Source organism: Gopherus evgoodei, chromosome 3 (genome assembly GCF_007399415.2).
Source record: "Gopherus evgoodei ecotype Sinaloan lineage chromosome 3, rGopEvg1_v1.p, whole genome shotgun sequence".
NCBI classification, from domain to species: domain Eukaryota; kingdom Metazoa; phylum Chordata; order Testudines; family Testudinidae; genus Gopherus; species Gopherus evgoodei.
The window spans coordinates 200,339,530-200,360,942 of record NC_044324.1 but is presented as its reverse complement, the minus strand read 5'-3'; the positions used below and the strand labels follow the sequence as shown (position 1 = coordinate 200,360,942).

The 21,413-nt window shown below is 41.6% G+C and overlaps 1 protein-coding gene across 5 annotated transcripts in view; it reads right to left on the bottom strand.

Annotated features, from left to right (window-relative positions):
• Positions 1-21,413, bottom strand: part of CCDC85A (coiled-coil domain containing 85A) — a 175,204-nt gene that overhangs the window by 143,926 nt on the left and 9,865 nt on the right. The window contains exon 3 of one of the 5 annotated variants that reach the window (XM_030557824.1): positions 9,724-9,777. The exons of the other annotated variants lie outside the window; for them this stretch is intronic. Within the exon in view, the coding sequence (XP_030413684.1) occupies positions 9,740-9,777 (38 nt within the window). The 3' untranslated portion in view covers positions 9,724-9,739. Of the gene's footprint in view, positions 1-9,723; positions 9,778-21,413 lie in introns of those variants that run through there. 5 annotated transcript variants of the gene reach the window in all.

Here is a 21,413-nt window from a genome sequence, read left to right as displayed (position 1 = left end):
AAGTTGAAAAAATCCGGTTTTCTGATTGGTCCTCTGGTCAGGTGCTTCAGGTGAAAGAGACATTAACCCTTAGCTATCTGTTTATGACAGTAGCCATGGCCTAAGGTTGTTGCACTACACTGTAACATGAAAAACAGGTCACAAGAAACAAGATTAGAAATTAAAGCTGCCTTCACAAACATGATCACAGCATGTAATCCTTTCATCAATTTTTACTTAAAGCGTCAATTCTTTGTTAAGATTTGGGGGGGAGAGAGTGCCTTAAATTGCACTTTTTACTTGTGAGCAAGGATCTTTTAGACAATCTCATTACAAGCACATTGCCATCTATTCATGGGTTTTCTGCATCAAAAATAAAAAAGTAGCTTAGTTTCCCTTTGGCCTAGCAAAAAAAGAGATCTCCCTAAGAAGCTTATTTTAAAAGGAAACACACTGATAATGTTGATATTATGATAATGATTAAAAATGAGGTTTTCTATGCATGATAGTAAAGCTTTATTTCCCCTAAGATATTAGCTTTAAAAGACCTATAAGAGGAGATAGTGTTGCCTAGTGGGCAGCACACTGGCCTGGGACTCACGATATCTGGGTTCCACGCGTAGCTTTGCTGCTGGGTGACCTGGGGCAAGTCACTTCCCCTCTCAGATTCCCCATCTGTATAACAGGGATAATGATACTGAACTCCTGTGTAAATCAACTGATGAAAAGGACTAGATCTGAGAAGCTGGCTAGCTTCGATTTATCAGTTCACCAGCAGCTGTATCGAAACATCCAGGCCTCGACCCTACAAAGACTTACGCACATACATAACATTATGCATGCAAGCAGTCCTACTGAAATCAATACTCACAAACTAAAGTTGTGCAATACACCGGTCTGATGGCCATCTTCTTGGGGACTTAACAGGGGCCTTCAGAATTGAAAGTATGAGTTTCTCCAGCTAAAGCTTAGAGGCCAAGGATCTCCAGGTGACACTGTAATGGACTCTTATCTTTTTTCATTCAGGCACAGAGGGGGTCCTGAAACACATATGCACCCTCAGGTTATGCCTATGTCAAGTCTTTGTGGACTAGGGCCTGCAACTGAAAGGTGTAAAAGAGGAGAGGATTTTCAGATCGCTCTTCACAACATCCAAGCCACAGGTGTAAAAAACAATCAAAGCTACAGTGTCCCAATCACCAAGGCCACTGCAGCTGTTTCCATCCAGGAGACCACAGTGTTCACTTGAGCCTGTCAGCAGCTCAGCAGGTCTCTGAGGAATGCAGCAGTCAGTTTATACAATTAGAATCAGAGCAGCAAATGTCAGGTCAGGGATGTATACTGGGGCTGAAGGGAGCAGACTTAGTACAATTGCTGATTGCCAGCAAATTAAAAAGATTAGGGATTTTCAGTTCCTGTTTTTGCCAGCTGTTCTGCTTAAACACACTGTAGACCAGGGGTCGGCAACCTATGGCACGCATGCCAAATGTGGCACACGAGCCAATTTTTAATGGCACGTGGGGCGGGCTGAGCGGATCAGCCCGCTGCCATTCAGGCGCTTTCTGCCACCAGCCCCTTGCCAGCCGGGGTCCCCCCTGCAGCAGCCCCACTCAGCCCCCACTCCCAGCCTGGGGGAAGGAACCCCAGGCTGGCAGGGGGCTGAGACCCCAGCTGGCAGGAGCCCGAGGCAGAAAGCGCCTGAATGGCAGCGGGCTGAGCCGCTCAGCCTGCATCCGCTCTGGGATTCCCGCTGCTGGCCCCTTGCCAGCCGGGGTCCCCCCTGCAGCAGCCCCACTCAGCCCCCACTGCCAGCCTGGGGGAAGGAACCCCAGGCTGACAGGGGACTGACACCCCAGCTGGCAGGAGCCCGCGGCTGAAACCCCAGAGCAGCAGCGAGCTGAGCCACTCAACCTGCAGCCGCTCTGGGATTCGAGCAGGAATTCAAGCAGGAATTCTTGCTGTTCAGCCATGGACACACTTACACAATGGCACAGCAGTGTGTGTGTTGCGGAAGCTGGTCTGAGGAAACAACTGGAGTTGATCACTCATTGAGAACAGAACTAGAGTGCAGTGAGAGACACATATCAAGCGAGTAGTTGTGGCCAAGTGGTTAAGGTGCTAGACTAGAAACCCATTGGAGTCTCCCTGTGCAGGCTTGAGTCCTGCTAACTATGGAGGAAGTTGTGGGTCTTTAGTTTCAACAGAGCTGGGTCTTGTCTCACTCTTAAGCTAGGCCTACACTAAAGGGTAATGTGGCTTTAGTTAAAGTGTTTTAATTGAACAGCTGTTGCATGTCCACCGTGTCACCAGAGCACATTCATGCTAGAATCTCTTGGATCACCACAGAGAGCGGTGCACTGTGGGTAGCTATCCCACTGTGCAACTGGCTGCGGGGTGCTTTGGGAAGGGTTTACAATGCCTCACGGGCTGGTACAGCATCACATGATGTAGGTTTCTCTATCCCATTGTTCTATGGGCATCCTACTAGATTTTCAACTGCAATGTGCAAGTGGTGGGGTAGAGAGCGTGTGTGGGTGGGGGGAGAGAGACAGTGTGTGCACTGTGGAAGAGTGAGTATGTCGGCCCGCTGTCTCTAAGTTCAGACAGCTGCTGGAAGCAACCAGTCCTGAGGCAGGGGACAGCCCCGATATCAGCCACCCTTCTCTCACTGGCTCAGCTCAGCAGAGCAGTCTCTGTCACATGCGCACACACTGCTGCCTGCTTAGCTCTGTGTCAGGGGTGCTGAAACAGGGGGTTTTGAGGGCCATGGCCCCACCACTCTTTACTGGCTGTTAGGACAAATGATGGAGTGGGGGGGGGAAGGGTGCAGTCTTGGGGAAGAGGCGTTCCGTGGGTGTGTGACCTCGGGGGGAGAGGTGCTGTGACTGGGGTTCCTTAGGGAAGGGGTGTCATGGGGGTGCCACAGTTCAGACAATGGTGCCCCCCCCCCGTAAGGAACTTCTGCCACCCCTGCTCTATGTGGGCAGAGCGGGAGAGAGCAGCATCCACAGTAGTGATCTGCTCCCCCGTCGCAGCCCCACTCAGCCCCCATTGCCAGCCTGGGGTTCCTTCCCCCAGGCTGGCAGGGGGCTGAGACCCCAGCTGGCAGGAGCCCGTGGCTGAAACCCCAGAGCAGGCCCTTTGCCAGCCAGGGTCCCCCTTGCGGCAGCCCTACTTACCTTGCGCAGGCACCCTTCCAGACAAGGTCCAGGCCTGTGGCCCTGCTCAGCCCTACTGGGGCCAGCTCACTCACCTCAGCTGCCAATCTGGGGTTCCAGTTGCTGACCTCTTGCCAGCCCGGTCTAGATCTCCAGCCCTGCTCAGCCTGCTTTCTGGCCTGGAGTCCCTGAAAGCCACCCTGGGCTCTTCTCCTGGCCTTGGATCACTGCTCTGCAGCCTCACTGCTGTGGCCCATTGTTCCCAGCCTGGGACAGTGAGGGTTGCACACAAGGGAAGAGGGGGTGCAGCTCAGCACTCCCATCTTAAAATTGCTTATCTCAAACCACACTGTGTTTGACCTTGTGCCTGCCTTCTATCACCATTTTTTTCCCCACTGAGAGTTGAAGGGAACATTTGACAAAATGGCAGTTCCTAAGAAAGTGAAGCTAGATGTCTGATCATTTCAGCCTGCTTGGACAGATGCATTAGGGTTTACTTAGAAGAAGGACCATGCTATTTGTGCTTTCTGTTATGAAAGTGTTGTTTGTCGCACATCAAGTGTTCAACGACATTTTGAAACGAAGTACGAGAAAACTTTTCTTGACAAAGCAGACAAGACCGAATCAATCAAAAAGGCAGTAGCAGCCTATGAGAAGCAAAGTAGTGTTTTTAAAAGCTTAAGTGTAAGTAAAAATCAAGCTACAGAAGGAAGTTACAAGATTGCACAGTGCATTGCAAAAAACGGAAAGCCGTTTACAAATGGGAAATATATAAAAGAAGTTTTTTTCAGCAGTTCGGAGATTTTGTTCAATGATTTGCCAAACAAAGATACAATCACATCTAGAATAAAAGATCTGCCCATCTCTGCCAGAACAGCTGAGAGATGCATAAGTGAAATGGCAGAAAACATTAAGGAAAAGCAGACAACTACATTGAAAGACACAGCAGTGTTTAGTGTTGCAGTTGATGAGAGTGTGGATATAAATGATGTTCCACGTTTGGCAGTTGTTGCAAGATACTGTGCTTCCGATTAAATCCAAGAGGAATTTTGTTGCCTAAAACCCCTGCATGGCACAACAAAGGGGGAAGATATACTGGAAAGTTTTGTAAACCATTCTGAAGAACGAGGAGTTGATATCAGAAAAATATTTTGTGTGACAACAGATGGTGCTCCTGCCATGGTCGGAAAACAGAAGGGATTTGTAAAGTTGCTTGAAGATCAAATTGGCCATCCGACAGTCAAATTTCACTGTATCATCCATCAAGAAAACCTGTGTGCTAAAATTTCTAATTCAGAGCTTAATAATGTGATGAATACAGTGGTGCGAATTGTGAATTTCCTTGTTGCTCGATCTGCTTTGACTTACAGACAATTTCAAGCACTGCTAGAAGAGATGGACAGTGCTTATAACGACATCCCACTTCACAGCAACATTCGGTGGCTAAGTCGTGGCAAAGTTTTGGTGCGCTTTGTAAACTGTTTTGATGCAATCAAGGCCTTTTTTGTCGGAAAAAGAACAAAAGTACCCCGAACTGGATGATGACAAATGGCTGTGTAAGCTCATGTTTCTAACTGATATCACCGCTCACCTAAATGAACTCAACCTCTGTCTCCAGGGTGCAGAGCAAACAGTTGTGGATCTTTATGAAGTCTGGAAAGCATTTGTTGTGAAACTAGCATTTTTTTCCCAGGGATATTCAAATGTCTACTTTCTGCTATTTCCAACTCATAAAAGAGCTATCGACACGTTGCACTGTCAATGTCGATGAGACTGGAAAGTACATGCAAGAACTGGAATCAGAATTTTCTGACAGATTTCAAGATTTCCAGCAATTTGGCCCAATGCTTTCTTTTCTAATTAAACCTGAAAAGTTCAACGAAAGCGACTTGGATTTGTCTGTATTTCAGTGGATGGGTCTTGAAGATTTCGAAATGCAACTCATTCAGTTAAAAAGCTCAGAATTGTGGACATCAAAGTTTGTAGATCTGCGGAGCACACTTGAAGTCACCGAGAGAGATCATGGGGCCTCTATTCTGACCTGCTGAACATCTCTGCCAGTGAAATTTAACTGTTTGAAGAAAATTGCGTTTGCAATGTTTTCAGCATTTGGATCCACATACCTGTGTGAACAGGTATTTTCACACATAAAATCTGTCCTCTGTCCTTCTCGGAGTCAGTTAACAAGTGATCATTCAGAAGCCTGTGTGCAGCTTAAAGTATCCAAATACGTGCCAGACATTGGAAAACTCAGCAAGGAAAAGCAAGGGCAAGGATCACACTTAACTGATAAGATCTGCATTTTAATTTAATTTTAAACAAAGCTTCTGAAACATTTTGAAAACCTTGTTTACTTTACATATAACAGTAGTTTGGTTATATATTATAGACTTATAGAGAGACCTTCTAAAAATTGTTAAAATGTATTACCGGCACACGAAGCCTTAAATTAGAGTGTATAAATGAAGACTTGGCACACCACTGCTGAAAGGTTGCCGACCTCTGCTGTAGACATTACCCTGGGGACGATATTCCATTGTGTGTTTATTTCAGCAGCTGCTTGATGGTTTATATTTTTTTTTCAATTTTCTGCACAATACTTTTTTAAAAAGATGGCTTTACAAAAACAAGGATTATTGAGCAAACAGAAGATACAGGAGCTGAACTGCTATAATGTCCCCATCCTACCAGGTAAGGCATGCTTCCTGACTGGTGTGCAGTGCCCTGATCTCTCAGAGAGCTGAGGCACTCGAGGAGCTCCCTGGATGTACACAGCACCTTGAAAGAGCAGGTCCTAACAAGCCTGTGCAAAATAACAGCACACAGTAAAATGCCAAGCATTATCGGAATAGCTATCAAGGACAATTTACTTCCATGCATCTACTATTGAACGGATGGAAACACAAACTATGGCAAAACCTGTAATATAAACCAACACTGCCCTCAGCAATCTCTGCTACAGGAAACAGACAGACCATCACACCAATATTTTAACAGAATTTCTGCTCACAGTGCAGGATTAGATGGCATTACTACTTACAGTATTAAATGCTCAATCCAGTTGAAATTAACCTAGGCAGCTGCAGTCTCCCAGAAGCTCTGCAGAATTCCTATTAATCCAGTAGCTAGACTCAGCCCTGGGTTAGCCAGAATAATCTAGGGTGGTTGAAAGTCCACAGTGAGTTCTGCAGTTGGCTAGCATATTTCTAAAGTGGGCAGCACGGATCATGGCTGGGGCACCGATCCAGCACACTAGAGCCTTTGCCAGTGGCCTCCTCTGCACCCTGCCCCCAATTTAATTTAAAGCTGCCTTCCTCCAGAGGAAACCTCTAGCATGCCCTTCTGTCATGGTATAATCCCCCACTCTGAACCTTAGCATCCAAAAGATGGGGTACCAGCATGAATTCCTCTAAGCTCAATTACCAGCTTAGTACTTGTAGCGCTGCAACCAACCAGGAATTCAAGTGCCTGGTACACTCTGGTCCCTCCAAAACCTTGCCCGGGAATCCCCAAGACCCAGTCCCTCTGGATCTTAACACAAGGAAAGTAAACCCTTTCCCTCCCCGTTGCCTCTCCCAGGCTTCCCCTTCCTGGATTACCCTGGAAGATCACTGTGATTCAAATTCCTTGAATCTTAAAACAGAGAGGAAAATTCATCTTCCCTCCTCCTTCTCCCTCCCCCTCCCAGACTCTCCCTGAGAGAGAAAGTAATCCTAACACAGAGAGAAAATTAACCTTTCTCTCCCCCTTCCCTCCTTTCTCCCCACCAATTCCCTGGTGGATCCAGACCCCATCCCCTGGGGTCTCACCAGACAGAAAAAACAATCAGATTCTTAAACAAGAAAAGCTTTTAATTAAAGAAAGAAAAAACAGTAAAAATTATCTTTGTAAATTTAAGATGGAATAGGTTACAGGGTCTTTCAGCTATAAACACTGGGAATACCCTCCCAGCCTAAGTATACAAGTACAAATTAAAATCCTTTCAGCAAAATACAAATTTGAACTCCTTCCAGCCAAATATACATTTGCAAATAAAGAAAACAAACATAAGCCTAACTCGCCTTATCTACCTAGTACTTACTATTCTGGACATATAAAAGACTGTATCACTGAGATTGGAGAGAAACCTGGTTGCACATCTGGTCACTCTCAGAACCCAGAGAGAACTACAACCAACACTAACAGCACACACACAGACTTCCCTCCCTCGAGATTTGAAAGTATCCTGCCCCGTGATTGGTCCTCTGGTCAGGTGACAGCCAGGCTCACTGATCTTGTTAACCCTTTACAGACAAAAGAGACATGAAGTACTTCTGTTCTATTAACCCTTAACTATCTGTTTATGACACCTTCCTACAAAGTGAATCCCTCTGGGACACAGCTGTCCCTGCTGGCACAGGCAGGAGCATGTAACTTTTCCCTATGTCAGTGAGGGTGAATTGAGCCCAATAGCTGCCACTGTGACAGTGATGTTGATGGGAGAAATACCCTTTTATTCGCCAAACCCACATAACCCCTTCCTTTAAAGCAGACTCACCAGGCCTTATTCTCATTTACACTGAAGCTCCTTAACACTGCCAGAACAGTCTAAGAATCAGGCCTTCTGACTGCCTGGCTTCATTGTCATGCACAGGAATCATGCTCATGATAATGACATTGGAGGAACTGCACAAAAGATACTCAGGACATATCCAGACATCCTGCTGCAAGGGAAGCTTCATCATGAACTGAGGAAGAACCTTAAAAGGAGTCATGGCCAAATGTTCCTGTTCTGCTCTGGCCAACCTGGGAAGCCCTTTCCTGAAGGTAACTAACAAAAGCAGCTTTGATAACCACAGGTAAAACTGTCCACACCTGTAAAGTTCCCAGAGTTGGCCACAAATTCCTGTGTTCCCGACTTACTCAAACTATCTCCTGATTTCGGCCTGCTGCTGCCCTCCCTAAGAGGCTAGCTTGTGTGCCACCTACCTCCCTCCTCACTTATGCTGTCTCTCCATTCCTCTACCAGCCTGTCACAGTGCAAAAGGCACTGCAAGATCAAGAGACAAACGAAGAGAATGTCATCTGTGGGCTGCCTGTCTATCTAGCAGCTTCGCATCAGGAACACCCCTCCCAATTATGATGACAGTAATGGGGAGATTGGTTAGAGTGCCATGGGAGGGAAAGAAGAAATACTGGATGAGTCTCAGTGTTTTGATTTAGGGAGCTCCTCATTCTCTGAGAAACATTTCTCACTATTAGTTTGTTTGTTTGTTTTCACTCTTCCTATTTCTCTCACTTAGGACAATGACAATACACTCAGTTTCACTCTGGAGTGTAGTCTCTTTCCAGTCAATTTCATGTTCTCATTCATGAGTACTACGTATTTTGGGGTTGCAAAAAAGGCAGGGAATTTCTGGGGAACAGGGGAGATTAAATGTATTTCTACTAGAATTTCATGTAAATTCACTGAAATGTTATTTATGGGTTTGTAAAAGTATGTTATTAAAAATATTAAATTTGGGGGCACATGTCACCTATTTCATCCTATTTTGCCATTATGCAGATATCTGAAATCTTATAGCAAGGAAGTGATAAGACTGATATCTAAAAACAATCTGCTGACAAACATCTCTTCCAAATGTAACCATAATAACAAGAAATAAACAAAACTGAGATTTGCCACATTAATAAAACAGAGAGCTCTTGCACATTAGTACATTCGAACCGATATTTCATTCTCAAAGCAAAAAATAGTGATTTCACATTGGAATATAATTCAGTCACTCAAACAACCCTTTTGTCCAAATGGATATCAAAATACTTCCAGCAACTGAGTTTGCTGGCTTTAAAATAAAAAACCTTCAAATGACAGAGTGTTGTCCTGGAAACAGACTCCTAGTTTCACAATCTATGGTATGCATTTCCAAGTGGCTGTTGATAAATGTTTACATTAATATGTATTACAATGTGTATTAAAAAAAACTCTGTTTAATTTGAATTGTTGCAGAAATGTCAAGAAAGAGGATAATGCAGCTCCCTTTACCCAGAACCTCTTTTTGCTGTTAGACTTCCTCAAGTATCTTTTCTCTGTCCCTTGACTCTGTACCCCGGATATACCAGCAGGACTGTGATCAACACATTGAGTTGACACTATCCAACTAATTCTCAACAAAACCAGGATGACAGGATGTCTTGAGGTGATATAACTCTGAGAGCCATGATTCCAAAATAGTCTGATCAGTCATTTTCATGCTCTCAGTTAATCCACTGATTCATCTTTACTAGCTTGAGTACAATTTTTCAGTAGGTTCTAAAAGATGAATTCTCCTCATTTTCCATGTTAGTACCTTGATATGGAAGTGAAAAGAGATATAAGTCCAGATACCCAAAAGCTAACAGAGTTTGGTTGAATATATATCCAAGATGCTCTTTGTCTATGTAGCTCTCCAAACTATACACCTGCTCTGTAGTAGCAACTAGATGAAATGTAGCATTCCACATATTGATTGCAGAGTTTATCAGGCTTCATTTCTTATCAAGTTCCAACAAGGAATAAATCAAAGAATACTAAGCACCTGTACCTGGAGGAGACACTGATTCTGGTGTCTTCTGTTGTTTAGTTAAGACTGCAGAGCCTTTGGTCTTGGTGATTCGAGATCTGGTTAGGAAAAAAAACTTTGTTGGAATGCTTTGTTTTATGTTTCATTGTTTTTATGGATTTAATAATACAGCAAACCCTAAAATGGTTCAAAGTCCCACAACAGAAATGAAAACAATGTACTAAAATAACAGTTAAATAATGTCATTGAAAAGAGCAGTGCAGGAACTGGGTTAGAATGTTCCAATTTTAGCCCCACCACATTTGTTTCAACAGGTTTAGTTTTACTGGTTTTGTTTAACTAACTCCAGTGAAATGCTACATAATCCATAGCTGGGCAATATCTTCTGAAATCTATCAATCTTTTCAGTACTGACTTGGACAACAAAAATCATTGGATGCATTTTTAAAATCCTTAGATTCATCCACTGTAAAATTCTCAACTGAAAGAGACTCCTACCCTAAAGCAACATAGAATGTGAGTCACCAAGCAATGTATTACCCCAGCTGTAAGTAAGGTTTATTTAAATGTGAGTAACTTGGTAGCAAATCACTCCAAGAATGTTTAAAAAAGCACTACAGATGTTAGGTCTTAGCTGTAAATTCACATTTCTAAAACTTCCAGGCAATGATCAAGTGAGAGCCTTACAATTTATAAGCCCATAAAAACAGATGCACTAAAAGAATCATAGCTATACAGTCATAGCCATTGGTCCATGAAGCTAAACATTTGGAAGCACACGGAAGGCAAATCTGACTCTGCTGATTAAATGGAACGAGTTGGTTCTATGTCATTAAAACTTTAAATCTAAGCTATGTCATAGGAGTTCTGGAAAACTTATTGAGTGCTTCCCAAGATTACAAAGTCTTTTAAATGTCTACTGAGTCTTGTTTATTTATTATATTAGTTCATGTTTGCTTTGTTGTACTGTTTATCTCAGGGCTCACTTTGATTAGCCTTTCATTAACTGTAATAAATCTCTGTTATCCCTAACAGAGTTTTAAATGCTGACTAATTTAAACAACCACTTAAAATCATAGATTTTTACGGAACTGCACTATAAATATTGCAGTCTCTTCTCCTCCATCAGCCAGCATTATCTGTAATACCTTTCAGGATAACCTAGTGCAACTTTCATACAAATCAGATGTAAGAGAAATATACACCAGGCTTTCTGAGAAATGTACTCACTGAATCATAGTGGTAAAAAATGAAAAAATGAAAGTGATTATTACCATCCCCTTTTCCGACAGTGTTTTCCAACAGTCCAAGAGTGTTTTCCAAAATAGGCAAGTGTATAGCAAAATAGGAGAGGGAAAATACACTAGCTCTGTATCAAACCTGACGCAGTTTGAACCACAGAATTTTTTATATTCACTGCAAATCTGCACATATCTGTTTATATTTTATTAAAGTGAGGAGGTACGTGAGGTAATGTCTTTTATTGGACCAACTTCTGCTGGTGGAAGAGACAAGCTTTCAAACTTCACAGAGTTCTCCTCAGGTCTCTATTAAGACAAAATAAAAGACCAATTGCTATCCAAATGTTTACAAACTTTTTCATACAGTAGACTACATCTTGAGATCAAAATCACCTAGTGGGCACACCTCCAATCCAGATTTCACATCTTCTTGGAGGCTATTTTGCTTAATTACCTCAAAAAGTAATATCAATATAGAAACAAGAAACAAACTAATTTGAAGAATATCTAGCCAAAAAATTCAAAGGTAATAACAAAATGCTTTTTAACTACATCAGAAGCAGGAAGCCTGCTAAACAACCAGTGGGGCCCTGGATGATCGAGATACAAAAGGAGCACTTGGTATTGGTCACTGTCAGTAGACAGGATACTGGGCTCAATGGACCTTTGGTCTGACCCATTCTTAGGTTCTTATGTTCTTAATTGTAATGGGATTGACATAGCTACTCGACTATGTCTCTTCTCCAATCTTTCCTCTATTAATTTCCTGGGAATACACTCTACCTTTATTACTACTGAAATGTACCTCATTGCCTTGCAACTCTCATTGCTCTAAATTCCAGGTTTCTTTGTGGTTTGGTTCTGTCCCCTGGCATAATTGTTACTGCTCCAGTTTTGAGACTGTCTGCAAATGTGATGACAACTGAACTTACATCAAAGAAAGGCCATGCAGCAGCACAAAGGGTGCAGAGAGTTGTGTTTTGTTTTGGGGATGGGTTTTTACTATTTTTTACTATTTTACTATTTTTAGGTTCCTTGATCAAAAAAATGCCTGGAAAATCTAAAAAAATCTGGACTGATCTACAAGTACTCCTAGACGAATTCTGCGTCACTGTGCAAAGCAGAATTTGAGCAGAAATTAATGTTGTGCATGCAGAAATTCCTTTCCTCCCCTCCCGCTCCCCCTCTCCCCTCCAAAAAATGGACTATAGAACTGCTGGCCACCACTAGAGGCCACTGAATCCAGCAGGTCCCAGCTCACAAATAGAAGGGACGGGGAAGGGAGCTGGAGGGTTCCGGGCAGCTGCAGTACTAAACACGACCTGAAGGAAAGAGATGGCATGGAGGAAACTCCGTACAAGACCAGGACCCAGCATCAGGCAGTTTCCACCTCTGGGCTCTGGGGGTCAGGGGTACGGGTGTCTGGGCTGGGAGGCACCTCATGACTGGGTTCTGCGGGAGAGGGGGCAGAGAAACAGGAACTGGGTTGTATGGCGTTTCTTTAACTATTCCTGGGGGATTTTTTTTGTTTGTGTCTGTATTGTTACAGACACACTTGTTGATTGGTATTTTGACATAAATTATTAAAATAATTGAAACTGGCATGATTATATAGTGTTATTTTGACAAATAAAATTTGCAGAATTTTAAAATATTGTGCACAGAATTTTTAATTTTTGGTGCAGAATTTTTAATTTTTTGGTGAATTCCCCCAGAAGTATCTATAAGTAACCAAATCATCACTGCTGGATAACTTACAAATGCTTTTACTTTTGTAATAGAGGGCTCTAGCATCAGTGATCTAGTGGCCACAGCCGGAAAACCAATGTGTAGACAAATCACAAACATGCACGTAGGTATGGTAAAAGAAAGAGCAGTTTTTCAAAAACTGTAACCTAAAAACACAGGAATTGCCATTGTGGATCCATCTAGTCCTATAGTCTGTCTCAAACAGTGACCAAAACCAGCTATGTTAAAGGAAGATGCAAGATACCCTGCAGTAGGTAGTCATGGAATAACAGGCTCACCGTGAAGTTTCCTCCAAACCTCCATTAGCAGAGGTTGGCTTATGCCGTCTAGCAGGAGGGTTTGGTTTCTTCCAAAACTCTTAAAGTTTTTGTTTGTTTGTTTTCATCTTCACTATTATAGCTCTGTACGTTATCAAAATCCCAAGAAACAGTAAATCCTCTTTTTAATCATACTAAGCTCTTAGTTTTAATAGTATCTTGCGGCAGTGAATTGTGCTAACTGGGGTTTAAGAGAATAAGGAGTCTCATCCTATCAAAAATATTTTCCCAAAATGCTGTTGTACAGCATTTTACCCTTTTTTCCATTTGAGACTCCAAACTCCAAAGCACCTTCAGAAGACAAAAATATGGAAGGTTAGAAAATATACCTTCTGACAGTCTTAAAATACAAGATTGCAAGGTTGCACAGAGACTGGCATTTTGAAGGTGTACTATTCTTTGGAAAAAGCAGCAGCGTTCAGAAATTGAGCAACTTGAGTTCCAAGCTGATTCTCTTCATGGGGACTACACTGTAACTATTCAAGTAGCACCACCTGGACAATGTTTATTTCAAGACCACTAATTGAACATAATGCTGAAAGCTCTCTTGGTAGGGAAAAAAATCTTTGTATGTGACATAAAAGAACTAAATTCAGCCTAGCAGTTCTCGGGCTCAGTAATTAAGGCAATGCTTGCTAGCTCTAAAACCAATAAACAAAATCACTCTAGCAATAAAAACTAGGCATGCAGAGTTTTATTACACGTCACTAAACAGATATATTCTTGGAATCCCTAAATACCATATAACACCAGAAAGCACCTGTACAGCATGATTTCTACATTTGAATAGTAAACGTAGGCTGCCGGTATTTTCATTTCCACTTTACCTGACCACTTGGGCTCCTCATTACTCATTGTTAACCCACTCTACTCTAGATCCTATTACAACTGGCAGCCATTCTTTTAAGGCTTTACTATTTCAAAAGGGCAGTAAGAAATATTCTGTTAGCATACGCAGAAGGAAAGAAAAGAGGCTTTTTCATTAATGTGCATTATAAATCTGAAGAGAGTAAAGAGGTTAAGCAAGCACCACTTATGAAGAATTATGATAATATTGTTGATCTGCATTAAAACAGCCAGACCTCAGATAGTCTGACAATTTAATCACCAAAATATATCTAAAAAGCATGTTTTACATTGCAACAATATTGCAATACAGAAACCCAGTTTCAAGTGATGCATAAGACCCAATTCTCAAATCAACAGGAGCTTCTTTTGAGTAAAGAACTGAGTTAAGAGTTCAAGAGCTGCGGCAGACCTTCCCTCCCAGCCCCAAAATATTACTGCATACTTCAGGTAGACAAACATTCTGAGATCCTCCAATTCTGAGATCCTCCTGATGGTTCCCACTGAAATCAATGAGCCTTTCCATAGATCCTTTCTATGGGTGCGGAAACAACCTCCTAGTCACTAATCTAAAATCAAAATATAACATAAAAATCAATTAAGAAACTATAGCTCAAATGCATCCCAAGTGTCATCCCAGTAAAGTCTGTGGATTTGAATGAGAATTGGATTGCCTAAGTGTAAAGGTGCTACTAAACATGGCACAGTGATTTAATATGCTAGCTCTTCACCTCTGGAAGTCTGTCTTCAAACCTCATTTAAGTTCTAATATATACTTGAAACGAGTTGGGTAGTCACACACCTCAAATGACCCAGACAATCTGGCACAGCTGTTAGATTCTGTTCTGCAAAAGTCAAACACTGGGAACATCAGGACACTTGCTGGTCTGGAATTGATAGGACTGCGCAGATGCCTCTGTATAATTGCAACATGCCTAGCTTTAGCCATACACACCTGGGGAAAGTGACAATGACTCAGAGGGTCTATCAGTCATGAAAGTTAATTCAAATAAAGCATACTTTTAAAAGTGACAGATAACTCGCCTGAAGTACAGTTATCTCTTATTTCCTTGATGTGATTCCCACTCATTCTAACAATCAGTGATACCACTTTGGTGCCACTGGGCCTTTACAGCAGCCGCTGGACACAGTAATAGTTCATAGTGAGGAACAAAACACATGCAAAGCAGAGACCAGAGTGGCAGTATTGCTACAGGACAGGACTACTGCTGAAGTAACCCATCAAGAAAAAGCAGATAGCAAAATATTTTTTAACTCTTATTTGGCACAGCAACAGGTGAGAAGGAATGAGGAAGGAGGTCCTGACAGAGACACACAGGAAAGCAGAAAAGGATAGGAGAGAAGCAGAAGATAAAGAAGAGGAAGAGTGGAGGAAAAACATATGTATAAGATTACAGGGGTTTCAAATACTAATGTCCTCAGGACCTAGGAATTCTCATGAACTCCTTTGGCTTTAGCAGATGTTACTGGCCTTTTATTCATGAGATATACTAGGTTTACCATTTGCTAAGCTCCATTCTCAAGATACACAAGCACCTGTTTTTTTAGTTCCCCTACTGCTAACCTTTCCTGTTGAACTGGTGGAGCCCTTAGACTGTAAATATTGCTTAGGTGGCATTTTCCAATCACATACAGGGTTAGGGTGACCATACAGCAAGTATAAAAAATCAGGACGGGGGCGGGGGGTAATAGGTGCCTATGTAAGAAAAAGCCCCCAAAATCAGGACTGTCCCTATAAAATCGGGACAGCTGGTCATCCTATACAGGGTTGACCATGGATCTCCTGAAGGATGCAGTATGTATGGGACCAAACAGGGCTTAGATAGTAAGATTTCTAGGATATAGGATTTGTCACACCAGCCAGACAACCGGGCTAACAAGTACTGGTCTCATGTCTGTGTTTTCAGAGAAATTTCAACAAATCCATCTGAGACCTGGATGCCAAACCAACTCCCAAGAATTTCCCTTAAGTTCAATGGGAGTGGATCAGCCCCCCGGCCAACTGTACAATGCTGTACACGGAGGAAGAGCAGATTTCTTTCCTGATGCCTGAGACAATCAGCATCATGATGCACTGAATCATAAAGTGAAACTACCCCTATTTTAACATGCATAACAACATGTATAATGGCTGGTCACTCGCCTCTTTTTAAATGCAGCTAAGGTATTACATTCTGTAAACTCCTGTGGTGAGGTTGATTACACGCTGCATGAAGTAGCATTTGCTTTAATGGAAGGTTCATTTTATGTGGTTTATGCTCTCCTGCCTGCCATTCACTTCACTGAGTGACCTGGTGTCTCACAGTGTGGGGCAGTTCACAACAGGAGGAGTGTTCGTTTTCACTCTGGGGAAGGGTTACAAAGACATAAAGGGCAGTTAAAGCCCTACCAACAATTAGAAGTCCATGAAGATTGGACACCTAACTCCAATTTGTGCCTTTTGAAAATCTTTTCCTATACTCTTTGTAATTTTATCTACCTCAATACTAGTAAGTCTCCTCAACTCTTTTCCTTTCAAAGCCAATTAATCCTAGCTTTTTGCAGTCTCTCCTCCTATGTAAGTTCTGCTTCCACTCCTCTCCCCCACCATCTTTGTTGTCCTGCCCTGAAGCTTCTCATCTCTCCTGTACCCTCCTCGAGGTATGGGAACCAAAATTAAGCACAATATTCCATGCGAGAACATGCCATTGCTTCATATCCATTTATTTATATTACGTATTTTACAATATTCCTTCTTTATTAAGGCACCCAAGCAAACTAGTCACTTTTTAAATATATAGGGAAGAGACAGAAAGACAGAAGCAGAGAGAGAAGGGTGTATAACATTAATAAACGTTAATATAAATCTCAAGATTAAATTTTTACATGATCTTAAAAGTTATGGTTAAGACATACTGTAACACTGCAGAGCCCACTGTTCTCTTATTCCCAAACCTGATCAGACAGGAATCATTACAGCACTTACAGAACAATTCCCTAGATCTGATGCTCAAATTAAAAGGGTTACTGTTTATTTAAACCACAGAAAACCTGAACTGGTGCAATTTCTGCCACCAGTCATGAGCACAACTACCATACATATGAAATGGAGATGCAAAAACTGATAGCAAACAGGCTTGATGTAGATCAATCCAGACTGCGCTGGCCCTGTGTGGGTGTGCAAAGTGCTCAGAGACAGGTGTAATAAGCTTTCTTCCACCCTTTATGTCCCACAGGAACCAGCCAAAATCCAATCTCTTACATTCCCTGAACACAAGGACGGTGTAATGCTGCCACTACTCTACTCCTGAAGGAAACAAGAAGCGCAAGGGAGAGGTCTGGGCCCTCTTCCATACTAGCCTAACAAATAAGGCCACTGTGTGCATGGAGAAAGTGTATTGCACCCATTCAGACGTGGGCTATTCCAAAGGCCCAACACAAGAATTATTGCTGGTTGAGCCAAAATACCATGGCCACATCTCCTTAGAACAGCATTCTGTAGGCCTAACTCTGCGTTCACTGAAGTCAGTGATAAAACTGACATTGATTTCAATGGGAGCAGAGTTAGGCAGCCAATGAGTGCTTATGAAAATCTCACCAAATTTTTTCTTTGCGTGACTATCCAACTTAAACAGTAAACTTTGGAATTTGGCCAATGTTGGCTTAAAATGGGTATTTCTCATTAGCTTACAGTAAAGCCTGTCTTAAAAGTTCACACACTTTATTTTGTACCTCTTGCATAGTGCTGAATTTTTAGCTGAACCCATTCAGAAAAGGGTACTAGCATTTCAGAAATACAACCTGGACACAGCACATTCATGCAATGTGCATGTTTCACTGTTGTCTGGTCTTACCTATATTGGTGTAAGGATGGAGGGCTGATAAATGCAATCATCGGTAGCAATTCCCACTTCTGTGTGCATTGTTGTATCAGCTATTGTATGATTCCCAGTTCAATCTTTAAACTTTTAGTAAACAGAGTGGTGATGTGCCAGTACATACAGACAACTGTTTAAACTTGATTAGGCAGCTTTATAAACCAACATTAGTGCTCTTATTAAGATATGGAGTCATTTTTGGAAAGATGATTCACCAGATACTAGAACATTTAAAGCATCAATAAGATATTTCCAGTGTGGTTAACAATATGTAAGGCAGTACTTACAATTCTCCCCAAAGTGTTCACACACACATTTTCCAGCAACAGGAAGCTAACCAAAAGCTCCATAATCTTCATATTACAAACTGCACCTCCAGCATTAACCACAATAGCCCACAAATTTTTTTTGTTGTTATAGCAAATTCAACATATTCCAGTCATGTAGATACCCATATATAGGAGTCCGGTGGAAAGACTTCCACTGACATCAGTGGGCTTTGGGCAGTATGTCTCAAACCTGTATCACTTCAGTGAGCACATTTCCACTGCAATCAATAGGAGATCAAATACTCACAGAATATCAGGGTTGGAAGAGACTTTGCCACCCTCCTAGTGAAAAAGTTTTTCCTAATATCGAACTGAAATCTTCCCCACTGCAACTTGAGACCATTACTCCCTGTTCTGTCATCTGATACCACTGAGAACAGTCTGAATCCATCCTCTTTGGAACCCTCTTTCAGGTAGTTGAAAGCAGCTATCAAATCCCCCCTCATTCTTCTCTACTGTAGACTAAATAATCCCAGTTCCCTCAGCCTCTCCTCATAAATCATGTGCTCCAGCCCCCTAATCATTTTTGTTACTCTCCGCTGGACTCTTTCCAATTTTTCCACATCCTTCTTGTAATGTGAGGCCCAAAACTGGACACAGTACTCCAGATGAGGCGTCACCAATGCCGAATAGAGGGGAACGATCACGTCCCTCAATCCGCTGGCAATGCTCCTACCTATACAACCCAAACTGCCGTTAGTCTTCTTGGCAACAAGGGCACACTGTTGACTCATATCCAGCGTCTCGTCCACTCTAACCCCTAGGTCCTTTTCTGCAAAACTGCTTCCTAGCCACTCAGTCCCTAGTCCGTAGCAGTACATGGGATTCGTCCGTCCTAAGTGCAGGACTCTGCACTTCTCCTTGTTGAACCTCATCAGATTTCTTTTGGCCCAATCCTCTAATTTGTCTACATCCCTCTGTAACCTATCCCTACCCTCCAGTGTATCTACCACTCCTCCCAGTTTTGTGTCATCTGCAGACTTGCTGAGGATACAATCCACGCCATCCTCCAGATCATTAATGAAGATATCGAACAAAACCGGCCCCAGGACTGACCCTTGGGGCACTCCACTTGATACCGGCTGCCAACTAGACATGGAGCCATTGATCAATGCCTGTTGAGCCTGATGTTCTAGCCAGCTTTCTATCCACCTTACAGTCAATTCATCCAGCCCATACTTCTTTAACTTGCTGGCAAGAATACTGTGGGAGACCGTATCAAAAACTTTGCTAAAAACAAGGAATAACACGTCCACTGCTTTCTCTTCATTCACAGAGCCAGTTATCTCATCATACAAGTAGATCTACAAGTAGAAGTTCTGTCAAACTGGATTGATCCTGAAACTCTTACTCATGTGAACCATCAAAATAGTCCCATTGATGTCAACAAAACTATTCGCAAGAGTAAGAGTTACCCGCCTGAGTAAGCAGTGCTAGATTAGACCCTTACTGACAGGATTAAAGTGGTTTCCATTAAAAAGGCTACATTTACCAACAAGTTACCATATCATAGTATTTAAGACACCAAAATGATTACCTAGTCTGAGTATAGGAAAATAATTATATCTTAAATAGCACTGAGTACTGACTCTGATAAAACTTCGACTTTTTAAAGGGGTTTACTTTACCTTAAATAAACCTGCAGAAGAACATATGCCATTGCTTTGTTCTTTGGCCATTGCATACTACCCAGCAGAAAACAAATAAATCAGTTGCAGTATTGTCATTCAACCTTTTCTCCCAGAAGACACAGAGCAATTTCTTCTGTGCTCATTCACATACAAGCAGTATGTTCTGCTATGCACTGTCTTTCCTTAAAAAGCAACATATTTATAACAGTAATTGTTCATAATTTAAGATGTGTGTCCATTTAACCTACAAATATTTTTGCTTGAGATAAATACTGCTGCTCTTGTTCTGTACATGAGTTCCCATACCTCCAGCAGTATGTACCAGTTAGTGCTAGTCAGCACTTTTACTTTGGCTCATTAATAACCTCAACAGGAAGCAAGAGGCAGCTCTAAAAGCCTTTGATATTTTCCTTTGACACAAAAATCAAAGTCCAGACTAAAACAGATTCAGAAAATGGGAGATTTACAATAAACCACTTAGAATAAAAAACTCAAACTACTAGCTCTCAAAGCATATTAATTTATATAGAGGGACATATACAATACCTATACTTATGTCAGAGTTAAAGATTGTCATGCCTTATTTCTAGATTCCATAAATGTTTACTGTAAAACTTATTTTACCATTGCTATTTTGTCCTATAATTTCTGCAGCCTTCTTATCCCTAAATAGTTCTGTGCTCATTAAGCAAAACACTTTAAGAGTGATCACTGTAAAACATTAACTGTTACAACATATGTTGTATTCAGTTAATATCCTTAAGAAGAAGTACATATTTTCAGTTACAAACACTGGGCCGATTTCTACTCTCTGGCCCCAATTCAGCAGAGCATTTAAGCACACAAAACTTCTGAGCAGATGAGGGAACCCATTTCAGTGGAATGTATAGAGCACTTTCCCATCTTCTATCTTTTTTAAACTTTTACAATATTATCATTAGTATTTGAAAATTAATACATGAAAAACATCAAAATGCAATCATACTTTTGGCATAAAGAGAGGGGAAACAGAAATGTAAACTTTAAGCTTAAAACTTAAACTTAAAATCCTTTACTTATCCAATTGTGCCTACAAATACTGCTCTCAAGTTCAAGCAGCTCCCATTAACTTCAGTGTGAGCCCGAAGCATGCATCTGAGAAAACTAGGCCTTAAGTATTACAACACATAGTATTCCACACACTGTAGCATAATTACTTAATATCATACAATTCAGATACCCCTATAATAACCTACTAAAACAGCCTTAACTCCACAGTGTTTGTCAGTTTTAATCAAACTCTTAAGCTATTTTTATACCTTTTGTATTTATTATAACACATACAGTAGGGCAAAATTTTGCCATGGTAACTGTGCTACTAACTATACTGCTCTATCAGAGGTGATGCAAGTATTAATGACAGCAGAATTTTGGACAGCAAGAAACGTACCTATAGGAGCTTTCATTTAACTAGAAATATGTTGATTGTTTACAAAAGTGCTTTCCAAATACCAAGAGCAATTATTCTATTTCAAGTCTGCATAACACAATTTTTTTCAAAACAATGTTCAGCAAAAAAAAAAAGGAGCAGCTCTAATTCTAAGCATTTTCTATTTTTTCACAATTTATAAATTGGAAATGGATTTGTATCCACACAAAAACAACCAGTTAGTGTTCAGGCTGGTAACTGTCATATAAGAGTGACATAACCATAATCTGCTATGTTGCTTCAGGCCCATGTTATTTGAAACTGCCAAATTAGAA